The sequence below is a fragment of the Achroia grisella genome, unplaced genomic scaffold (assembly GCF_030625045.1).
Source record: "Achroia grisella isolate CSIRO2021 unplaced genomic scaffold, CSIRO_AGI_Agris_v1 utg918, whole genome shotgun sequence".
NCBI classification, from domain to species: domain Eukaryota; kingdom Metazoa; phylum Arthropoda; class Insecta; order Lepidoptera; family Pyralidae; genus Achroia; species Achroia grisella.
The window spans coordinates 856,459-875,319 of NW_026713067.1; the positions used below are offsets into that span (position 1 = coordinate 856,459).

Below are 18,861 nucleotides of genomic sequence, written 5' to 3' on the forward strand. Positions count from 1 at the left end.
TTAAAAAGACACTATTTAAATTCGGCGAAATATATTATAATGACAAATGTCAAGTAATTAAATTAGTAATTTATCAATTGTTTTTACTGAGGTAAACTTTCTACAAAGTCGACCCTCGCACATATTACACATATCTCACAATATTATAAGCTGTGATTTTGATTTTTGTTGAAGGATGAAATATGGCAGAGAATAGATGAAATACAGGGTAGGCAAGACAAGTGAGATCTTCGAAAGGCAAAGATACAATACAAAGCACGTCACATACAATACAAAGCATGTCACATGACGCCGTGACGTCATTGGCTCTGTGCATGCATGTAGGCATGCTATTGCCCATATGTCTATTTACCATTTCAATGAATTAAAAAAATTGCCTGTATGAGTTCGAAAATATGTCAAATGTTTTATATATCCACAATATGATCTAGAAAATTCAATCTGTTCAGCCATTTAAGCGTGATTTAGTAATACATATCGATACCAAATATCATAGAGTAATAGTTCATCTTAGTATGTAATATTATCTTATTTGTGTGTGTGTATGTATATATGTATCTAAATGTGTAAGGTAAATCTCGGAATTCGAAACTTCGAAACTTGTCTTTACCATTGAAGTAAGACAAAGAGGGCAGGAAATAGTTCAATCACAGAAAAGGCTTAATTAGATTAGCTGGTAGAAGTAGACGAGACAAAGGTAGCCATGCAGAATGTGAAACAAAATGTTAACTTATTCAGGGCTCAGAATCTGTGAACAGAGCATTAGAGGATTACCAAGTCAATACTGGCGACCGCTTTAAATTTGTAACAACCGCGCTTGTTCTGTGATCAAAGTAAAATGAAAACTCAAAGCTGTCATTAAGCGGATATTTACAAATTAAAACCATTAAGGTATCTACTTGTATTGTATGTGAGGTTAGCCATTTTATAATGAAATATATGTTGGACATTAAATATTACACATATACCGCCTAATTATATTCCTAATTATTAATTTAATCAGTGTTAATTGTTAGATCATCATCATTATCATTACCATCCAAAGTGATGCCCATTTATTATTTACATTCCCTTATTGATTGTTTCCCTTAGGTCGATCCCTTGTCTCATTCCAATAGGGATCGAAATTATGATCTCCAGTGCTGCGAATACATTAGAATAATCTGAATAATCATTAATTACTTTTTATTTTTATATATTACACTCATGTTTTGCAGTACGATGATAGGCTAATATATATTTTTTTTAAAGTTGCTAAATTATGTACTAGTTCTTAGGTTAGTTTAAGCATACCTAAATATTGATTTATGACTTCACCAAGTTTTACTTAAGTTTGTTACTTGATCACAAGGGCTTGAAGCCTGTTCCCAGGGCATTATAATGCTGTGACTAAGGGGCTCGTCCCATGGCCAACCTGCACCCTAGCGGGGTGAAGACTTGCGTGTGTCAGGGTTAATATGATGATAAAGGGGATAATGATTACTAAAAGCCAACATTAGGAATTAATTTTATTCTGAGTAAGATGCTCAAAGGCATCATGGTGATAGAATTACAGAATGACATTTAAAATTTTACTAATTATGAGAGATAATTTATGCTTATATTAATTATAAGCTTAAAATCGATATTATCACGTTCCTAAATATCATTCCGTGTTACATAAATTATTTCAGAGATAAGCTTAGAGAGTGACATTCCAGAATCGATGCTATTGTTTCTCGAGCCGTGCTCTGAGGAATTATTTGATGACATTGATGTCCGTTAATGATTAGGGACACTTCACCTAACTGTTAGAATGTTATGAAAGATAAATGATTAGTTTTAAGAATATTAGTACCACTAGCATCTAAGCTAGGCCGTGCCTGTATGGCCAGTTCTCCCAATGACAATTATGTAATGTATTCTCAAAATCATGAATTTACTTACTACTATCAAGTAATTACTTGTGTTACATACATACATAGTTTTCCACGTCAAAGAATGTGGAAAACTAAATGCGTAGGTTTTACTTTCATCGGAAACATTACTATTAAGCATATCAGTTTTCTGTGGGTAGTGGTAATATTTTGTGCATTGTGAGTCATGAACAATAAGTGAATCACTACTATGACTGTGGACCTGCGACATTATTCCTCAATCATAGAAATATATTAACGAATATATAAAGATACTAGCTGTACGGTAAATTTGTAGCCTATGTGTTATTTTGATATAAGTTATATTACTGTAAAGTGCATCAAGATCCGTTCAGTAGTGTTCGCGTGAAAGAGTAACAAACTTCCATCCATACTCACAAACTTTTGCGTTTATAATATTAATAATATTATAAATGTTCACGGTAAATACTAAATCTATCAGATTAAATAATTCGAGAGGATTCGAAACCGCCGTAACTATCCGGACTGATTTTTTATACATAATTAACAACATTACGGATATCACCCACCTGATTTTGTACATTTCCAAAATAAATAACGATACGTACATGTACATTTCCTATTGCTATACTTGCGCGAAATTCAACTCACAGTAATGTTACTGAGATTACCATAAGGCGGGCCGTCATGTTGCATTTTCTGTAACAAAAATTAGTCGCCACCCCGATGACTTTTTTGTTACTGTTATGCAGCGCAAGTGTAGACTAAATGTGAAAATAATTTCATTAACAATACAGTGATGTGTTTACGTTTTTGTTTAGACATATCTATTTGTATTATAGTTACGTTGGGAACCCACAGGATATTAGGATATTAGTATGTCCGACCTTGGAAACTACCAGTCACGTACTCTGGGATTTCAGAGTTTCTTCCTGTAGCTGTTTAGATTGTAGAATGAGCTCTCCATTAATCTGTTTTAGGGCATGTTTTAGGTATGCGGGTGTTGTTTTACTAAGACCGAGACCTACACACGGTACAACTTGGTTGTCAAGCGCTACTTGAATAAATTGGCTTTAATACACAAACAGATCGTGTCATAAATTAACAAACAGTATGCGTATTTTTCACGTATTCACCCGCCATAAGTGGAATGCCTAAGATATATTCAGCTAATTTATATTTTTAAAATAAACTGGTATGAAATTTAATTTACAATATTGATATCTATTGTATAAGTGTAACCCCGGGGTTATCAGATTTCCAAGGTCCCAACATTGGATTACTCAACTTTCTGCCCTTTAGTTATCTAGTGTTCATTTTAATTGTTAAATTTTGCTCCTTTCTTTAATGTTGTACAAATAAAACAACCCCTGACTAACAGAGGCTTTTCTCAATCACCCTTAATTTCTGTCTCATCAAAAGCGTTAACGGCGGCGGGTGCACATGTAATTAACATGCACCACATATATAGGTACCCTACATATATCGCTGGTCCACCTAGAGGCGATCAATAAATTACAGACACTTTCATGAAATTTTTATCCTTTTCAACTTCTGGTCACAGGTAGTCATATTTATAAGACTGTTGCCTCCCTTTTGTGACTCCACATATTTTGAGATTTGAACAGTTGTCGCTAGTAGTTCAGTTTTCGTATTTTTTTTTATAATAATCACAAGACAATTCACACATCGCCATCTAGACCCAAGTTAAGCTAGCTAAAGCTTGTGTTATGGGTACTAGACAACTGATACAAATACATAGATATATTTTTTGTTTTCGTAAATACATACATATTATACATAGAAAACTCCCAAACCGACACAAACAATCATACTCGTGAATACAAATGTTTGTGCCGTGCGAGGAATCGAACCCGCGACCATCGGACGTAAAGCGGTGTGCTAAACCACTAAACCACCGAGGTTATTTTAATTACCAGATATATTAGATTTTAAAATGTGACGTACGAAATTAAGAGTAAATCCCGCCCCGTCATATAATATCACACTTTATCGTCCTCGCCTTAAAGTAGGATCGCAGCTATGTTTGTAGATCAGACGTTTCTAGTATCTCTAGAAAAAAACATTCATTTTAAACTCAAGGTTTTGATAGTGTTGCATTTCGTACGCTTTTACTGCTTAGTGACCACTTTTAGATATAATAAAGTCTTGGTGACCGTAGACTACAATATTAAAACTTGAAACTTGGCAACGATATGCTACTTTGTCCATTTAATGGTCGAATAGAAGCGTTCCGCATACTATAAATCCTATATTTAAGATGACACATTGTTTATTATTCTAAAACTTATTAGATATATGTTATTAGCAATATAGATCTGTAAAAATATTATCAAAAGTGTTTAATGAATAAATATAACAAGACGAAATCTAATGTATGTCATTTTTATTAGGCTATTTACAACAGGTCTTCACAAAATATAAAGAATGGTAACTAATAGAAATTCCTAAAAAGTCTAACAAAAATAGTCCTCTATGTAATACTCGGAATTAAGTAACTTTGTTTACAGCTAGTTTTAGCTTTCTTGTTATTTTATTTTTCGGGGAATTTTTAGGATAACATACTGTGATGGTAATGCGTGACAAATTTCGTATATATTTTTTGTCGGTTATAAATATTATTTATATTATATAAAATAAAAGTAAGTCACAATTTATGTCACAAGTTTGGCGCGAAAGAAATGATCCCAAGATGGCTGCATTTCCTCGCTGTATGACTAAGCTGTTTTAATTATTTATAGTCTGTCTCTAATGAGCTATGAGGGTACGTATGCAAACTTTTACCTCAATAAAGATTTCGTGGAGCGATTACACAAAATTAGTCTTTTAGTGACTCTAAACAACTTTCCCCGAGGAACATACTCGAAGCATGAAAACAATTTTTGAACTTTTCGTACTAAATTGATTATAAATTCCCTCGAGTTCTAATGAAGCTTCGTAAATAATTCTAATATACTGTATACCTCGGGTATACTCACTTGCATTACAATAAAAAGTGTCCTTTAGTTAGTATATTTTTGTATCTAATTTTAAACACATCCTATTTTCGCTTACATTAAGTAAACACTCCTGCTGTACGCTTAGATATTGTAAACTACGCATTTTCTAATAAACGGTTTAGATGTACATATAAACACAATATTTCACCGCACACAGCCTGTCAGTAGTATCTACATGTACTTGTACAAATCTGTGTTGTCTCGCTAGTATTATATAATTACAGATATATTTTTATAAGTACATCCGAGTATGACATGCATCTTAGTTAATTTACTATGCCTATAACCTAGTAAGTGCAAGAAAGAAGTCCAACCCGTAGGTAAATTAGGAGACTCGGTATCCCTACCCTCAGAGTAGAAGCTGTGAAATGGCAAATAATCAGATGGTCTAGCTGACACAGAGACTCAGATTTCGAGACATCATGTCATCACATAATACCCGGGGAACATCTCATGGGTTGCTATTCCGCAAAATAAGATATCATTCCTTCGTGCTCTGCAATTTTACTGGTTTCTCTCCCCTTTCAATCGAAACACGTCTTACAAAGCAAGCTTCAGAGGCTGAATTAGATGAATAAGAGGTGGCTTCACAGACGACTTTGTACAGATTACCTCGGTAAAATTGCACTAAGACTGCTACCTACCTATATCCTTCTACAATGAGTGCAAATAAAATTGCAAGTGAGAGCAATAAGTTAACAAAGTATTGTCGCTTTAGAATGAACTGTTTGGCAGTACTCAAATACAAACAAACAGAATAATATCGATTTTTATATATACAATACATTTTATAACGTCACTTGAGAGCGCTCATCAATCCTAGTCTCTACAAATTGTTATATCACACAATACAAGCCCAATCGAAGAGCAATTTAATGTCATCAAGGTAACCCTCGGGGTCCTTCGGTAATAACGTTTCATAATTTTCAATACGAGTAGTGAGGTGATTGATGTTCATTGTAGGTATATTTCTTTTATAAATTCGGCCCTCTATTATTTGCTACTAGCAATATTATATCGTATATACATCAAGCTACCCGCGCGTGCTACTTCTAAGTACAAGAAGTATAGTTTAAGTAAGTATACATTATACGTTTAGGTTTAATGTATTTTTTGTAAGAATTATTATTATCGTTTCAAATATTTCAAAAATTATACCCTATCCCCAAAAAGACATAATTTTCCCTTATTACATATTTTTTTCATGGAAGATAAAGGAATGACGCACCGCCTGCGCTACTATAGTAGTTTACGCTGGTGCCAGTGGAGGATGATAAGGTCAGCATGAGGTTAGGTCAGTTTTCCCGTCGTGATTAGATAACCACGAATTAACCACTATGGTTTCCAGAGGTAATCGCGTGGAGGTCGGCCTAGCATGGTACATTGCTAGCAATGGGGACACTAGACCCCATTACTAACAATCCCCTTTCTAACTTCCCTTATGTTAGTATAGGTTACAGGTGAATATTGAATTACCGTTACTGTCCTAATTTTAATGAACGAAAGCGATATATATGATCATGGCGCATGAAATTACAGGGTAAGGAGGGATAACATTTTTGACCATGAGTATATTAAGCGACAAGTGCTGATGAGATGTTCGTGAATATCTTCTAATACATAGATGACGGTTGTTACTCTCAAAAACATGAGGTCAAGTCGAAATATAACTGAATTTTTTTATATTAAATAAATATTTTATATAATTTTTATATATATATTCATAAAATATCGTATCTTTCATAAATTTTATATTTATACTAGCTATCCGAAATGGCTTGGCTCGGGTGTACATATATATCTTCCTCTTGAATCTATATCTCTTGCTAAAAATTGCATTAACATCAGTTGCGTAGTTGAAAGTATCTAAGCGAACAGACAGCGGAAGCGACTTTATTTTATACCATGTACCTATGTATGTGTCTATGTATCTACCTAGATGTGCTGTTCTCTAATTTAGGTATTTATAGCACGGGCCCAAAATTTTTATACAAACAACATTAAATTTCATGAATCAAAATAAATAAATTCAATATATTAAAAAAATATAGTAAGGCCATCAATTATATTATTTTAAACGGTTACCTAACAATACCGTAATAATTACCATTATAATACCAGTAACTTCCTTAGCGTGAGAAAGTTCTTACTTATAAACTCAGCGGATTATATGAAATTAAACCTATTCTATTATCATTCATATAAGCTGAGTTAAAATCTCTAGTTTTAGGCAGTTTCTGTCATTCCGTAACGTTTATCATAATCAAATTTGCCACGTGCATATGTCATTTGTTTTTATTTAATTTAGTTTTAAACTAGGTAAACTAGTGCAAAGGTTTTATGCGAAACGGTCAATTTAAAGAAATTGTGGTTCATTCCTTATGCTCGGACCCTCAGCATCGCACGTACACTTTTACTACTTTTCCTGTTAGGGTTGATTCTGAATTATTTCTTACTCAATTCCTAAAGAAAGTTTGTACTGATATGTTTAATATATTAAGGCTTAGATTATGTACAAAAGGTTTTTTCAAATCCAACTAGAAGTTCAAAATATTAGCGCGTTCGACAACCCAACAAACTATTCAGCATTATCTATATATTAAACAGATAATACATACATAGGTAGCTTCGCATTTCATATCTCTTTTACAACCTTAGAAATAGGAAAACATTTCAGAATGAATTTATTCTAAATAATTAATAGTCTAAATATTATATTAAATATTACTTTCTATTACTAGATAAACTCGATATTACTAGATAAATATCGAAGTATTATGTTTATGTACAAAAGATTACCTAGCTGTAAATTAGAACCGATTTAGTTCCAGTTAAACATTCTAAGTATCAATTCACATTATTATGTAATGGCTATTAAACAATCAATGAAATGTAAGACTATCATTGTTTGTTGGGAAACTTGATGTAATTTGATACTCGGATTGAAAATGTACAACATAATAAAGACAATTAATTAAATACTGGTAGTGTTAGTTTACCTGAATGTATTTATAGAATATGTATTTTATTTAATTCAATTGATCTAATAATAATTCACTTACTATATTTTAGAGAATAGGAATGGGTAACTGTTACTCCTATATTTATGAAAACGCCAAATGTCTAATATACGCATTTTGAAATCTTTACACAGTAAAAATTAATTCGCATCTGCTCTCTGTTTGCTTAGTTCTTTTAAACTACGTGCAGTTTTTACCATTAAATAGAGTGATTTAAGTGAATGGCTTATTTGCATAATATGTATATGTACACCCTAGCAAAGCATAGCGGAAGGATGGTAGTTATTTTTAAAAAAATATATCCATTTAGCTTTTAACTATTTTTCATATACAATATATTGTAATCTAAAAAGTTAAGTATATATAAATAGAGAGATAGACATTTAGAAAGGTAGAATCCGAATATCCGATAGTCACCAATTGGTTTCTTCAGTCAACATGATTACTAAAGTTTATGTTAAGCCTAAGCATAATAATTTCTAACAATAAAAAAGTTTGATAGTATAACAAATAATTGAAGATATTTTTTAAGACATTATTTAAGAAAGAGTTAGTAATTAAGTGTTTTAAAAGTTTATATTAGAAGAATGGAATATCAAATAAACTGTGCCTTGTTTCAGGACTACCTAATGACCTCTCCGTGTATTGGCACCAGTATCCTTATAGTTTGGGCATGGTGTTCTGCAAGCTAAGGGCTCTTATATCTGAAGCGTAAGTACTTTTATACTAAATAATTGTAATGTACAATAATGGGTAACTAACCCAGCAATGTATGTGTCTTTTTGTATATTTCTTTTTATTTTATGTTTCGCAAGACTATATTTTTATTATTGCAATACAAACAAACACTTAGAAGTCTTTTTAAAGCACGGTTTACTTCTGCCAATATAAGTGATACACTGATAATGTACTTCTTACTCATTTTTGAAACTAATAGACAATCTGATATTGTGAAAATATGGAATAATTCAACACTTTTTCACAACGTAATACTTTATTTGTACTTATTTTGACTTATTTGAGAATGATACTACATATATACATGTGATACATATGTACATGTGAACCAGTTGCCATGTGAGCTTTGACGCCACAATGAGTGAAAAAGTTCACTAATCCTGCTACATATATACCATACTTCCCCAAAATCCTATATTCTTAAGAGAACATGTATATATTCCCTATGAAAAACTTAGTTATCGAGTTTTAGTCTGCGCTGACTAGCGAACGTTTGTGTTAGTAGGAAATGTTCTTTCATGTCCAACTTTATATTCCGCCTTTAAACGGTTGTCACGTTGATATATGGCCTTTCTCGCTTCTCTAGTATGTTTTTACTTTCCTAATTCTTATATTGCGTAGTTTCTTAATTCGATTTTTTTTTATAAGACTGCACAAATTGACTTCAAATATTTTTTGTCGTTTTTTTCTTTTTGCAAATGGCTTAATATTTGTGTCTTACATTCTGCATATATTCAGTCATCTCAGTTGTGATAAATCACTGTACACAAACTTGTTTCAAAGTTTCAAATATCCATTACTGTAATGAATCTGTTCTTTAGTAGGTAGGTACTTATTCACTTTTAAGAACTTTGTTTTTTATCCTAGCCTGAGAGTATAACGCAGGGTTAGAAATAAAACTTTAACAGACATTTCACATATTCATCAGTCATGTTCATCATTTATCAAAACGTAAAAAAGGTTGTTTTTTAAATTTTGCATCAAATTCATAATTTCTTTTATAAGCAATAGATGTTTTTCTGGATTTGGTCCCATAGATATTTACTGGATTTCATCACACTTGTTTCTTTCGTGGATAAAATTTTAAATTAGTGAAAATCTTCCTTAACACCAAACCGTTTTCAAAATTAACATTCTTTTGGTAACTTTAGTTTACTCGTTGTTGCTGAAATACAGGCGTATTCTACTGACAAGAGGTTGGAAGTTTCACCATGAGGCGTCTTAATTAAAAGTTGTAAAGTTTTGGGGATATCCTCTATGATAACATTGTAATTTATTACTTCAACTGTAAATAAAAATGTAAAATATGACGTATTTCCAATCTCTTAAAATATAGCAATGTAGCATTTTTTAAAATATTTCGAAATTGTATTCAACGTTACAAAAAGATTTTCTCCGTAATGTGGGAGTTTTTTTGGATTATCATCAGAGCCCATTAAATTAAAAATGAATCTTTACGATAAAGAGTTTAAACTTTTACAGTTTAGTTTCATTATTCAAATATTAGGTATATATGTCTGGTAAGTTTTAAAAATGTAGATATATAATTTAACTTACTTCAATTACATTTATTATTCATAATTCTGTACTAGGTTTTGCCTATGACTTCGCATGACTTTATTAGCGAATCAGCTTTCTAGACTTAGTAAGTATTGACTGTACGTTGATAATAAGTTAGTTAGTATCGGATTTCCGATAATTGACGAAATATTATACAAAGAGGGTCTTACCCCTCACCTCTCTGAATGACAGTCATTTTAAAATTTAATATCTCGTATTTTTACGAGTTCACTGAAACTCATTTTTTTCGTGTTATTATGTCGGCCACATACACAAAAATGATCTTATTTGAAATATTATGATATTTGCTAGCATTTAAAATAATTTTTGTTAAGACGTAATGCACACTGTATAGATTAGTTATATGATATAATATTAATATTTATGATTGAATTAAGTCATTACGACTGGTAATAGCCACGGCCACTTCCAGCAGCCATTTTCAGCTCAGCTCAACTACATCGCGTTGGTGGCATAATAAAGGGAATCCAATTAGCGAACTTCCAAGGAATTCAGAGTTTTTACATAACAACTTAGAATTAATATATTCGTGTTATATATAATTCAAAATAAATAAATAAATTTAATATTCTTTCTATTTACGATATTGCCTCCGATTTTAGTGTCATGTATATGTAGATTGTTTTAGTCTAGACTAGTATTTGTAAGCTCATTGGCAAACACAGTTAGATACAGTAGTATATAAATGCAAAAGAATGATCAGATTGCATGCGAATGCGTACCTCTCAACTGGTGTAATTGTAAAAAAATTCTATTAATATACTCAAGGGCAGGAACACAGTTACAAAACAAATCAATCTTTTTGTAACCAAACTCCATAATTAGGATAAATCTCGATGTCTTACCACGTTTTATTTTTTTTTATTGATACGTATAAAATTATGATATTGATACGTACATATAAAATGATACGTATAAACATAATGACCACGTCCAATTTAAAAGAGAATACTAACTGGTTTTAGGTACACAATTCTTTCCTGTAAACATAATTTATTGTTCTAAAATAATTTTTCAACAGAAGACCTTTATAAACATATATTATATACTTGTTTTCTTTCATATTTATGTTACACTCGGAATTTGTGTTACTCTCGGGTTGTGAACACGTAATTGTAATTAATAATGTTTATTTAAACCAAATTACAATTTATAACATATAAATTAAAGGAATAATGGCTAATAGCGTGTACGTGAAATATATCCTAATATATATCCTCTCTAATCTAGCACGCTGTTATGTTTTTTCTCTTTTGCTACACCGATTATTAATTTATTTCAGCACCGGCATCATTTCATGTAATAATTTTAGTTTTCTTTAGGGGCGATGAAAATTAATTAGAATATATATATTTTGTTACTGTACCTTCATAATCAGAACATAGCATATATGAAAGGAAATCCCCAGAGTCCAAGCTTGGGATGTGTGAGTAATTTGAGATAATACCATACTAGCAGAGTATATTTTTATCAGAGATGGGTTAAGTTTAAGCGTAAAGAATTAATGGGCTCCATAATAATGGTAGTCATGTATAAATTATAATCGCGTTTTGTCAATCGTCTAGGTATACCTCCAAAAAATATGCTGAATACTATTTTAGCAGATTCTATATGGGTTCGGAATATAGGTGGTAAACGCTGCCTGTTGATTCAAAATATTAAAAAATGGTGCATAACAGAACTAGTGAAAAGACTAGAGAAGATCATATAGTTAATATTTATCGCAATGTAATTTGTAGGGAGTGACTAGAGGACGAAATTTTGTATGTTTTTTATATATTTGTATATCTTACAACTCTAGTTATTGTTAGAATTAGGATGACTTAAAACTGTAATACAGTTAACTGTAATACTTAAAACTGTAATACAGTTTTAAGTAAGAAAACAGTTTAATTACAACCTTTCTATTCATATCGTAGATTACAAGTTTTTCATTCAAAAACACAATGCTTTCATCGTGTTTCAATAAAAGTACTCTAAAAGCAAATATTCTTATAAAAAAGGATTAAAAACAAAAGCTACGACAGACTTTCCGCGATTATCTGCTTTAAAATTAACTTTTTTGAATAATATAACAAAATAGAATTGATTCGTACTGTAACCTACATATTATGCAAAATCACGTACTATTAAATTCAGCCACTTCATGTGGATCGACGAAAGATATATACGTATTACATACATGTGTATGCGACATGAGGAATGACAACACAAATACACACAGAGCAAGGGCTAATGAAGGGATCAATTATCTATGTACCATTTCAACGTATAGTCGTAGAATACTAACGCGACTCCATGACTCTACTACAGCAGTAGTAGAGTCATGGATCATGTAGAGTCATGGATCGAAATACTTAAGGTAAGTATTTCGTGTGGTGTTTAGTATGTCCTTAAGTAAATCCTCATGTCCTATAATCCCACATATACCATTCACTACCTTCCATAGCCAGCTGATCTTGGCTAACATTTGCCACACGTTAAACAAAATATATATCGATATAGTATGACAATAAAAAAATAAATAAGAGTATACGAAGTAGACGAAAATATATTACTACTTATGTATACCCAGATAATCCGGATAGGTGACTCACGTCTTATTAAACGCGGCTCTTTAAAACTACTTTTTTTTTAATCTATTCAATTGTACTAAAATACCATTTATTAACTCTGTTTTTGATTCTCTAAACTTTTATCAATATCCAGAGCAGACTTTTGATAAAAATCGTTGGCGTGGGTACATACTGGTACTCTCTACGTAGTTATGTCTCTTTTACCCTCTAGAATATTAAAATAGCAGCGTATGTTATGTACAACAGGTGTCACAATTTGTTGTTGATTTTGTGATATCTGCGTTACTTTTTTCGTGATAGTTATAAAGTTGTCAGCTTATTTGCCAATCTAGTTGCATAAGAATTATAGTCTTACTAACTTTGCCCGCAGATTCACTCCCATAAAATTTGCACCATATGTGTTATTCTGATGTATCTAAAGACTTTCAAACAAATATCCATTCATCCATCTCCATCATCCATCCATACTCACAAACTTTCGTGTTTATATAAGATTGTCTATTTTTTTTAATGTAAGTAAATATAATGTATGATATATCATAATATCACTTACGATGGTTTATAAAAAAATCACACCACCGGGAATGTCATAAGACATATCGAAAGCAGCTAACCCTACTTCTAAACGTCTGAAGTTCACATGATCCAGAAGCAATTATCAACTCCTGAAGGGGAGATGGTTTCACAATTACTTAATTACTTTTAAGACGTACAACTTTACTTCGTGTTTTTGCTACATTAACCGCGTCAAGAGTGCTCTCACTTGCTTAATAATTGGTGGATGACAATGTAATTTGAATATATATTATAGTTCGCCTAACAATAAACGAGAGTTCTTTCCACAAAACACGTGGGTTGTATTGTATCAAGCCCTGTCAATTCTGGATCTGTACATAGCTCTTTAATATGCTGCTTGTCTGTAAATTCGCAAGCAATCAGTTAGATGTATTCCATTAAAATAATTAACGGATATTATATTACATTTTCTGAAATTTGCCTGCTGCTGTTTTAAACATAGTTCTAATCCATATTATTAATAATTTCAATCAGAATCGTCAATATATAATATATTAATAATGAGATATTTATTTACATTATGGTTTACTAATCTTCTTGTGCTTTGTGCCCATCATCCTACACAAAGGAAGACCTAACCAATGTTACCTACTGAATTCGTTAATAACGCGGTAAACTTCTGGAATTCTTAATATATTTAGTTTCACTTTCGTAATATTGGGCTTGGTAATATTATATCTTCCAATATAGTTAATTAACTATATTGGAGGATTACATGGGATTCAGCTGACTATTATTTGCGATGTTATCATGCATTTGTACATTGTGAAGTGGGGATTCCAGTATCGCATAACTTATCAGAAATTAAAATAAGCTTTTGATCATGTACATGAAATGCATGAATGGCTTTTTTCCAGAAATTTTAGTCATACATAACCACATTGTGGAACCCACAATCTTTGAACATAGGAATATGAGATATTGGAACCTCCAAGAAATGAGTACATCACTTCCTAAAAGTCCTCTTCCTAAAAAAACTCTCTTGTTTTGCAAGGATAATGGGCGGCGATAATTTCTTACTGATAGGTGTGGAGCAGCCTCGTTTGTTGTAAATACTAAGATTTTACGATCTATTAAATAATAAAATATATTAGATCGTAAAATCTTATAATCTCATCATATTATAATCGTATAACAAAAATAGAGCTAGATTTAAATGAAGTTTTGCTACATATTGTAAATAGTATTATTTTATTTTTTATAAATTTACTTTGTAATATACAGTAAATAGTCTTTGTTTTCATAAATGCAATGATCTAAATATAGAGCTAGATTTAAATGAAGCTTACTCTAATGTTTATAAATCTGTAAAAGGCAACAAACATTTACATAAAGTTAATCGTGTTGTGTCAATACAGCTCGTATCTTCACTATATACATATGTACGAGCATACATACTCGTTCGTAACATCTGACGTAATATTTTGGTCGACTTTTTGTGCCATCCCTCATGTTTCTGTTTTGTTATGAATAAGTCTGCTGAGATGCTATTGATTATGTATAGCAGTCGGAGGATAAAATATGTGGATATTAAACTCTATTTTTACTTGGAAGTTTCTTGTAAAAAATAAAGGGATAGCATTTTTTTATTTGGAACGCTGGCACGGAAATATATCAAAGAAATGAAAGTCAGATAACAATATAGCTCATAGTTTACTCGGGGGAAACCTGTCAACGGCGGCGTGAAATCCGCTCCTATATTGGTATATAGTATATAAATATATGTAGGTATATATATACATATCTATACAGTATTCTATAACATATTCTATAATAGTAGTTTACTTTCAAAAGTGTTTTTAACATAAAAATTAGCCTGTATTCTTCTTCAGACATATCATTTTGTATATAGTTTATTAATTATAGGAAAAACTATAAAATAGAAAAAAAATTAACTGTTCACAAAAATATGAATAATACTATGACAATATGACAAAACAAGGAAAGAACATGGTCCTCGGTTCTCTCTGTCTATATATTTATATTAATTACACTAAATATATAACGACTGTATACAAATGTACAACTTAGTATAACATATACATGTAGGTAGAAGTCATGTTCAGTTTACACGATATTAATGTACAAGCTTTAATACAATGAGGAGATAAGCTCTCAATAATGATTGTACATAAATTACTTATGACACTTGGAACAGATGTCTATTCACAGCTATAACTGAGCGTAATTATTAGACACGGAAATGATCATATTAATTATTAATAAAGATTGAAATGTGTGGCTTACTTGTTTACATTTTCATATTACATAATAATAAACAAATAATATTTTTAAATTTTTCTCCTTATTCTAAGTATCAGTTTACTTAATGCATGAAATTAGTAATTTAATTAGGTACAACGATGTCATACTATACGTTGTAATTGCGGCTTCGCTTAGATTCGCCATTCAAGGTTTCCACTAATATCTCAGCTAATTAGGTATAATAAGTGTATGTTAACAAAACTTACATAAATAAAGTATTTTAGATTTTAATGTGATATGTGCTTTAAAGTGGATATATGACATAGTCTTTGTATTCTCATTACTTTTCCGGACATAACCCTAAATTAAATTTCTTTGATCAGACAATATGACACCGGGATGTCTCTCTTCTGAAGCCGGGCTTACCTAGAATGAAATGAAATGTTTTATTCCATGTAATTTCAGTTATAATACAAGTCATTTTACTTCTATTTATATTACTGTCTGTTAATTAAATATTTTTTTCAGTATTACTGTATTTTAATTCAAAATAAATGTCGAAGTTTTTCAAAATTAATATTTAAAGTATTTAAGTAATATTTAAAGTGAGTACGTGGTAGATTCTAATAATACTAGTTTTTTAAGTTGGTGAAAGATTATCGTTTATGAATAAACACTTTGCCCATTCCAAAATTAAGATATAAAGGCAAATTAGCGTTTTTTTTTTATTTTGGGTTTTTTGTACAATCTAAAAGTACATGCCAGTCGTATTGTACCCTAACAGTAATTACTCCATTACTTCAACAGCGAACAAATTGCCTTAGCCGCACTGTCTGAAGAATCGTCTAAAACTGTTTTTATGGCACCAACATCCAATATGTTTATTCTATGTTCTGACGTTGTTTTATGTCGTAGACTCTCGTTACTGACACAATTATTTGTTTAAATAAATTATTATCTTATGTAGCTATAAACTGATACCAGTTCATACACGAACGAAGTCACATCGAAATAGCAAGATAAATACCATATTAGAGTCAATTCGACATTAAATATAGAATAAATACAGTAATAATGACATGAAGTAAATTACTGCGAATTAAATTTTATAATGCCATACAAGCAATCTATTCGATTGATAAATATTGATTATAAAATGGCGTCTAACTAAAATATTTCTTTCCAGGGCCACATATGTGTCTGTACTAACGATATCAGCCTTCTCACTGGAACGATACCTGGCCATATGTCACCCGCTACACCTGTACGCGATGGCTGGTCTTACGAGGGCGTCAAGGATCATACTCATCCTCTGGGTCATATCAATTGTTTGCGCCTCTCCATTCGCTGTTTATTCGGACATCAGCTACAGGGATTACCCTCCAAGTAAGTGGGTATATGATAAATATGTTCTTATTCTTTTCTATTTCCTTTTTGGCTTTAATGATGGTCATATTTATTCTATGATTGAATATATATTAATATTATATTAGAAATATCAAAGTGTGTGTATCTATCGGATATATTAGGATCATAATTAAAAACCATAAAGGACATAAGCAATTTTAATTAATAAAAAACAATGTTCCGGGAAAATTAATACAGAGTTAATTAATATTATGAACGCGAAACGCCGTCGTCGTGGGACTGGATAGATATTTCATATTTGTTACTATTTCACGCGAAAACTACTGAATCTGAATAGAATTATCAAAATGGAATGAGAATTGAACACAATGAAATCATATCACCGTACTCGTTTATCTGATTAACACAAGATACATTTTATCTGAATTCACACGGATAGCGACGAGGTATAAAGCTAGTAAAAAAGAAAGGTAAAGTTCACATTTACACTCTGTTTGTTTTTACTAATAAGTATGTCTATATAATATGTACATTTACAAACATTATAATTATCTAATGCCGCGCACCTCACAAATTTGGACAGGTTAACAAGGCTATATATAAATTAGGCTTGTGTAGATACTATCATTAATTTAAGAATACAGAATAATTCTGTTCACCGGTTGTTCTTTGCATTATACCTAACAGAAACAAATCTATACGATTATATGGGGGTTCCTTTTTGTGTACTTTTTTATCTCTCTTATATATAAAATTGTCGTATCACAATGCTAGTTACCATACTTCTCCGAAACGGTTTGTCCGATTTTTATGAAACTTTATATGCATATTCAGTAGGTCTAAGAATCGGCTATTATATATTATTCTTATGCATAAGTGATAAAAGTTGTCCACCCTTAAAAATATAAAAGACAATTTGTTTATTTTATTTTTTTATAATATGGCATTAAAAATACACACAACCCTAAATTATCATCTGTCTATCACCAACCCCTATTTTTTAATTTATATGGCAAAACAACATTTGCGGGGACAGCTAGTTTAAATGTAAATGTGTACCTCTAACAATTTATTTTTCACTGTACGAGTACAATAGCTACAGCCCTGCTGAGAATAAAAACAAAAATAAATTATGTTAAAATTAGTTGGTACTAAAATAAACGCTTGTACGAAAACAACATTGATGTGATTAAATTCTTTGTGATATTTGCTATCATTGCCTAATACCATTGAGGCAATCGTAGATTCATCATGTTTTATTCAATTCTAAGGCAATCTAAAAGAAAACCTAAAAGCTTTTCATTGCCACAAACTAATAATAAGTTTTATAGTTAAGCACTATTTTTTTACTTGCAATATATATTGCTTTCAATTGAAGAAAAAGAACTGTAAATTCATTATTATTAGTAATAATGAATTATAAATTTATTATCATTGAATATCATTTAATAAAAAGACTTTGGTAACAAGTTATCTAAAAATATATAATCAATATTACTTAATTTCAATTGAGAGCCAAAACTTTTACAGTGAATGAATTAGTCATGGAATTTGAGTTATATTTTGATTGTGTTATTGGCAGCTTGTTTACCATTCTTTTTTAAACTTTATATTTTTGATATCTATTTTTTATATGTCACTTTTGACTAATTATTGTTTTGTTACTTTTTTCTCGCTGTGAGCCCTTTGGGAAGCCTTTTGAGAAAATACACATTTTTTACTAGTATTTAATTTTTAATTAAAATAGTAGTTGTGTTCCCGCTCCAGTAACAGATTGAGTACCTACAATAATAAGCGAGAGAATTATAAATTGTTTTATGATATACCTTTATAATTTATCGACAATAGCCCTTCTATTAAGATTCTAATAATCTGTACATAATAAAGCACTTCTCTAAAT

At 30.9% G+C, this 18,861-nt stretch overlaps 1 protein-coding gene across 1 annotated transcript in view; it reads left to right on the plus strand.

The window, feature by feature from the left end:
- The window catches only part of LOC131853902 (neuropeptides capa receptor-like), a 74,200-nt gene that overhangs the window by 9,264 nt on the left and 46,075 nt on the right, over positions 1-18,861 (plus strand). Inside the window, exons 2-3 of the mRNA XM_059204984.1 lie at positions 8,538-8,628; positions 16,780-16,979. Coding sequence (XP_059060967.1) covers positions 8,538-8,628; positions 16,780-16,979 — 291 coding nt within the window. The remainder of the gene's footprint in view (positions 1-8,537; positions 8,629-16,779; positions 16,980-18,861) is intronic.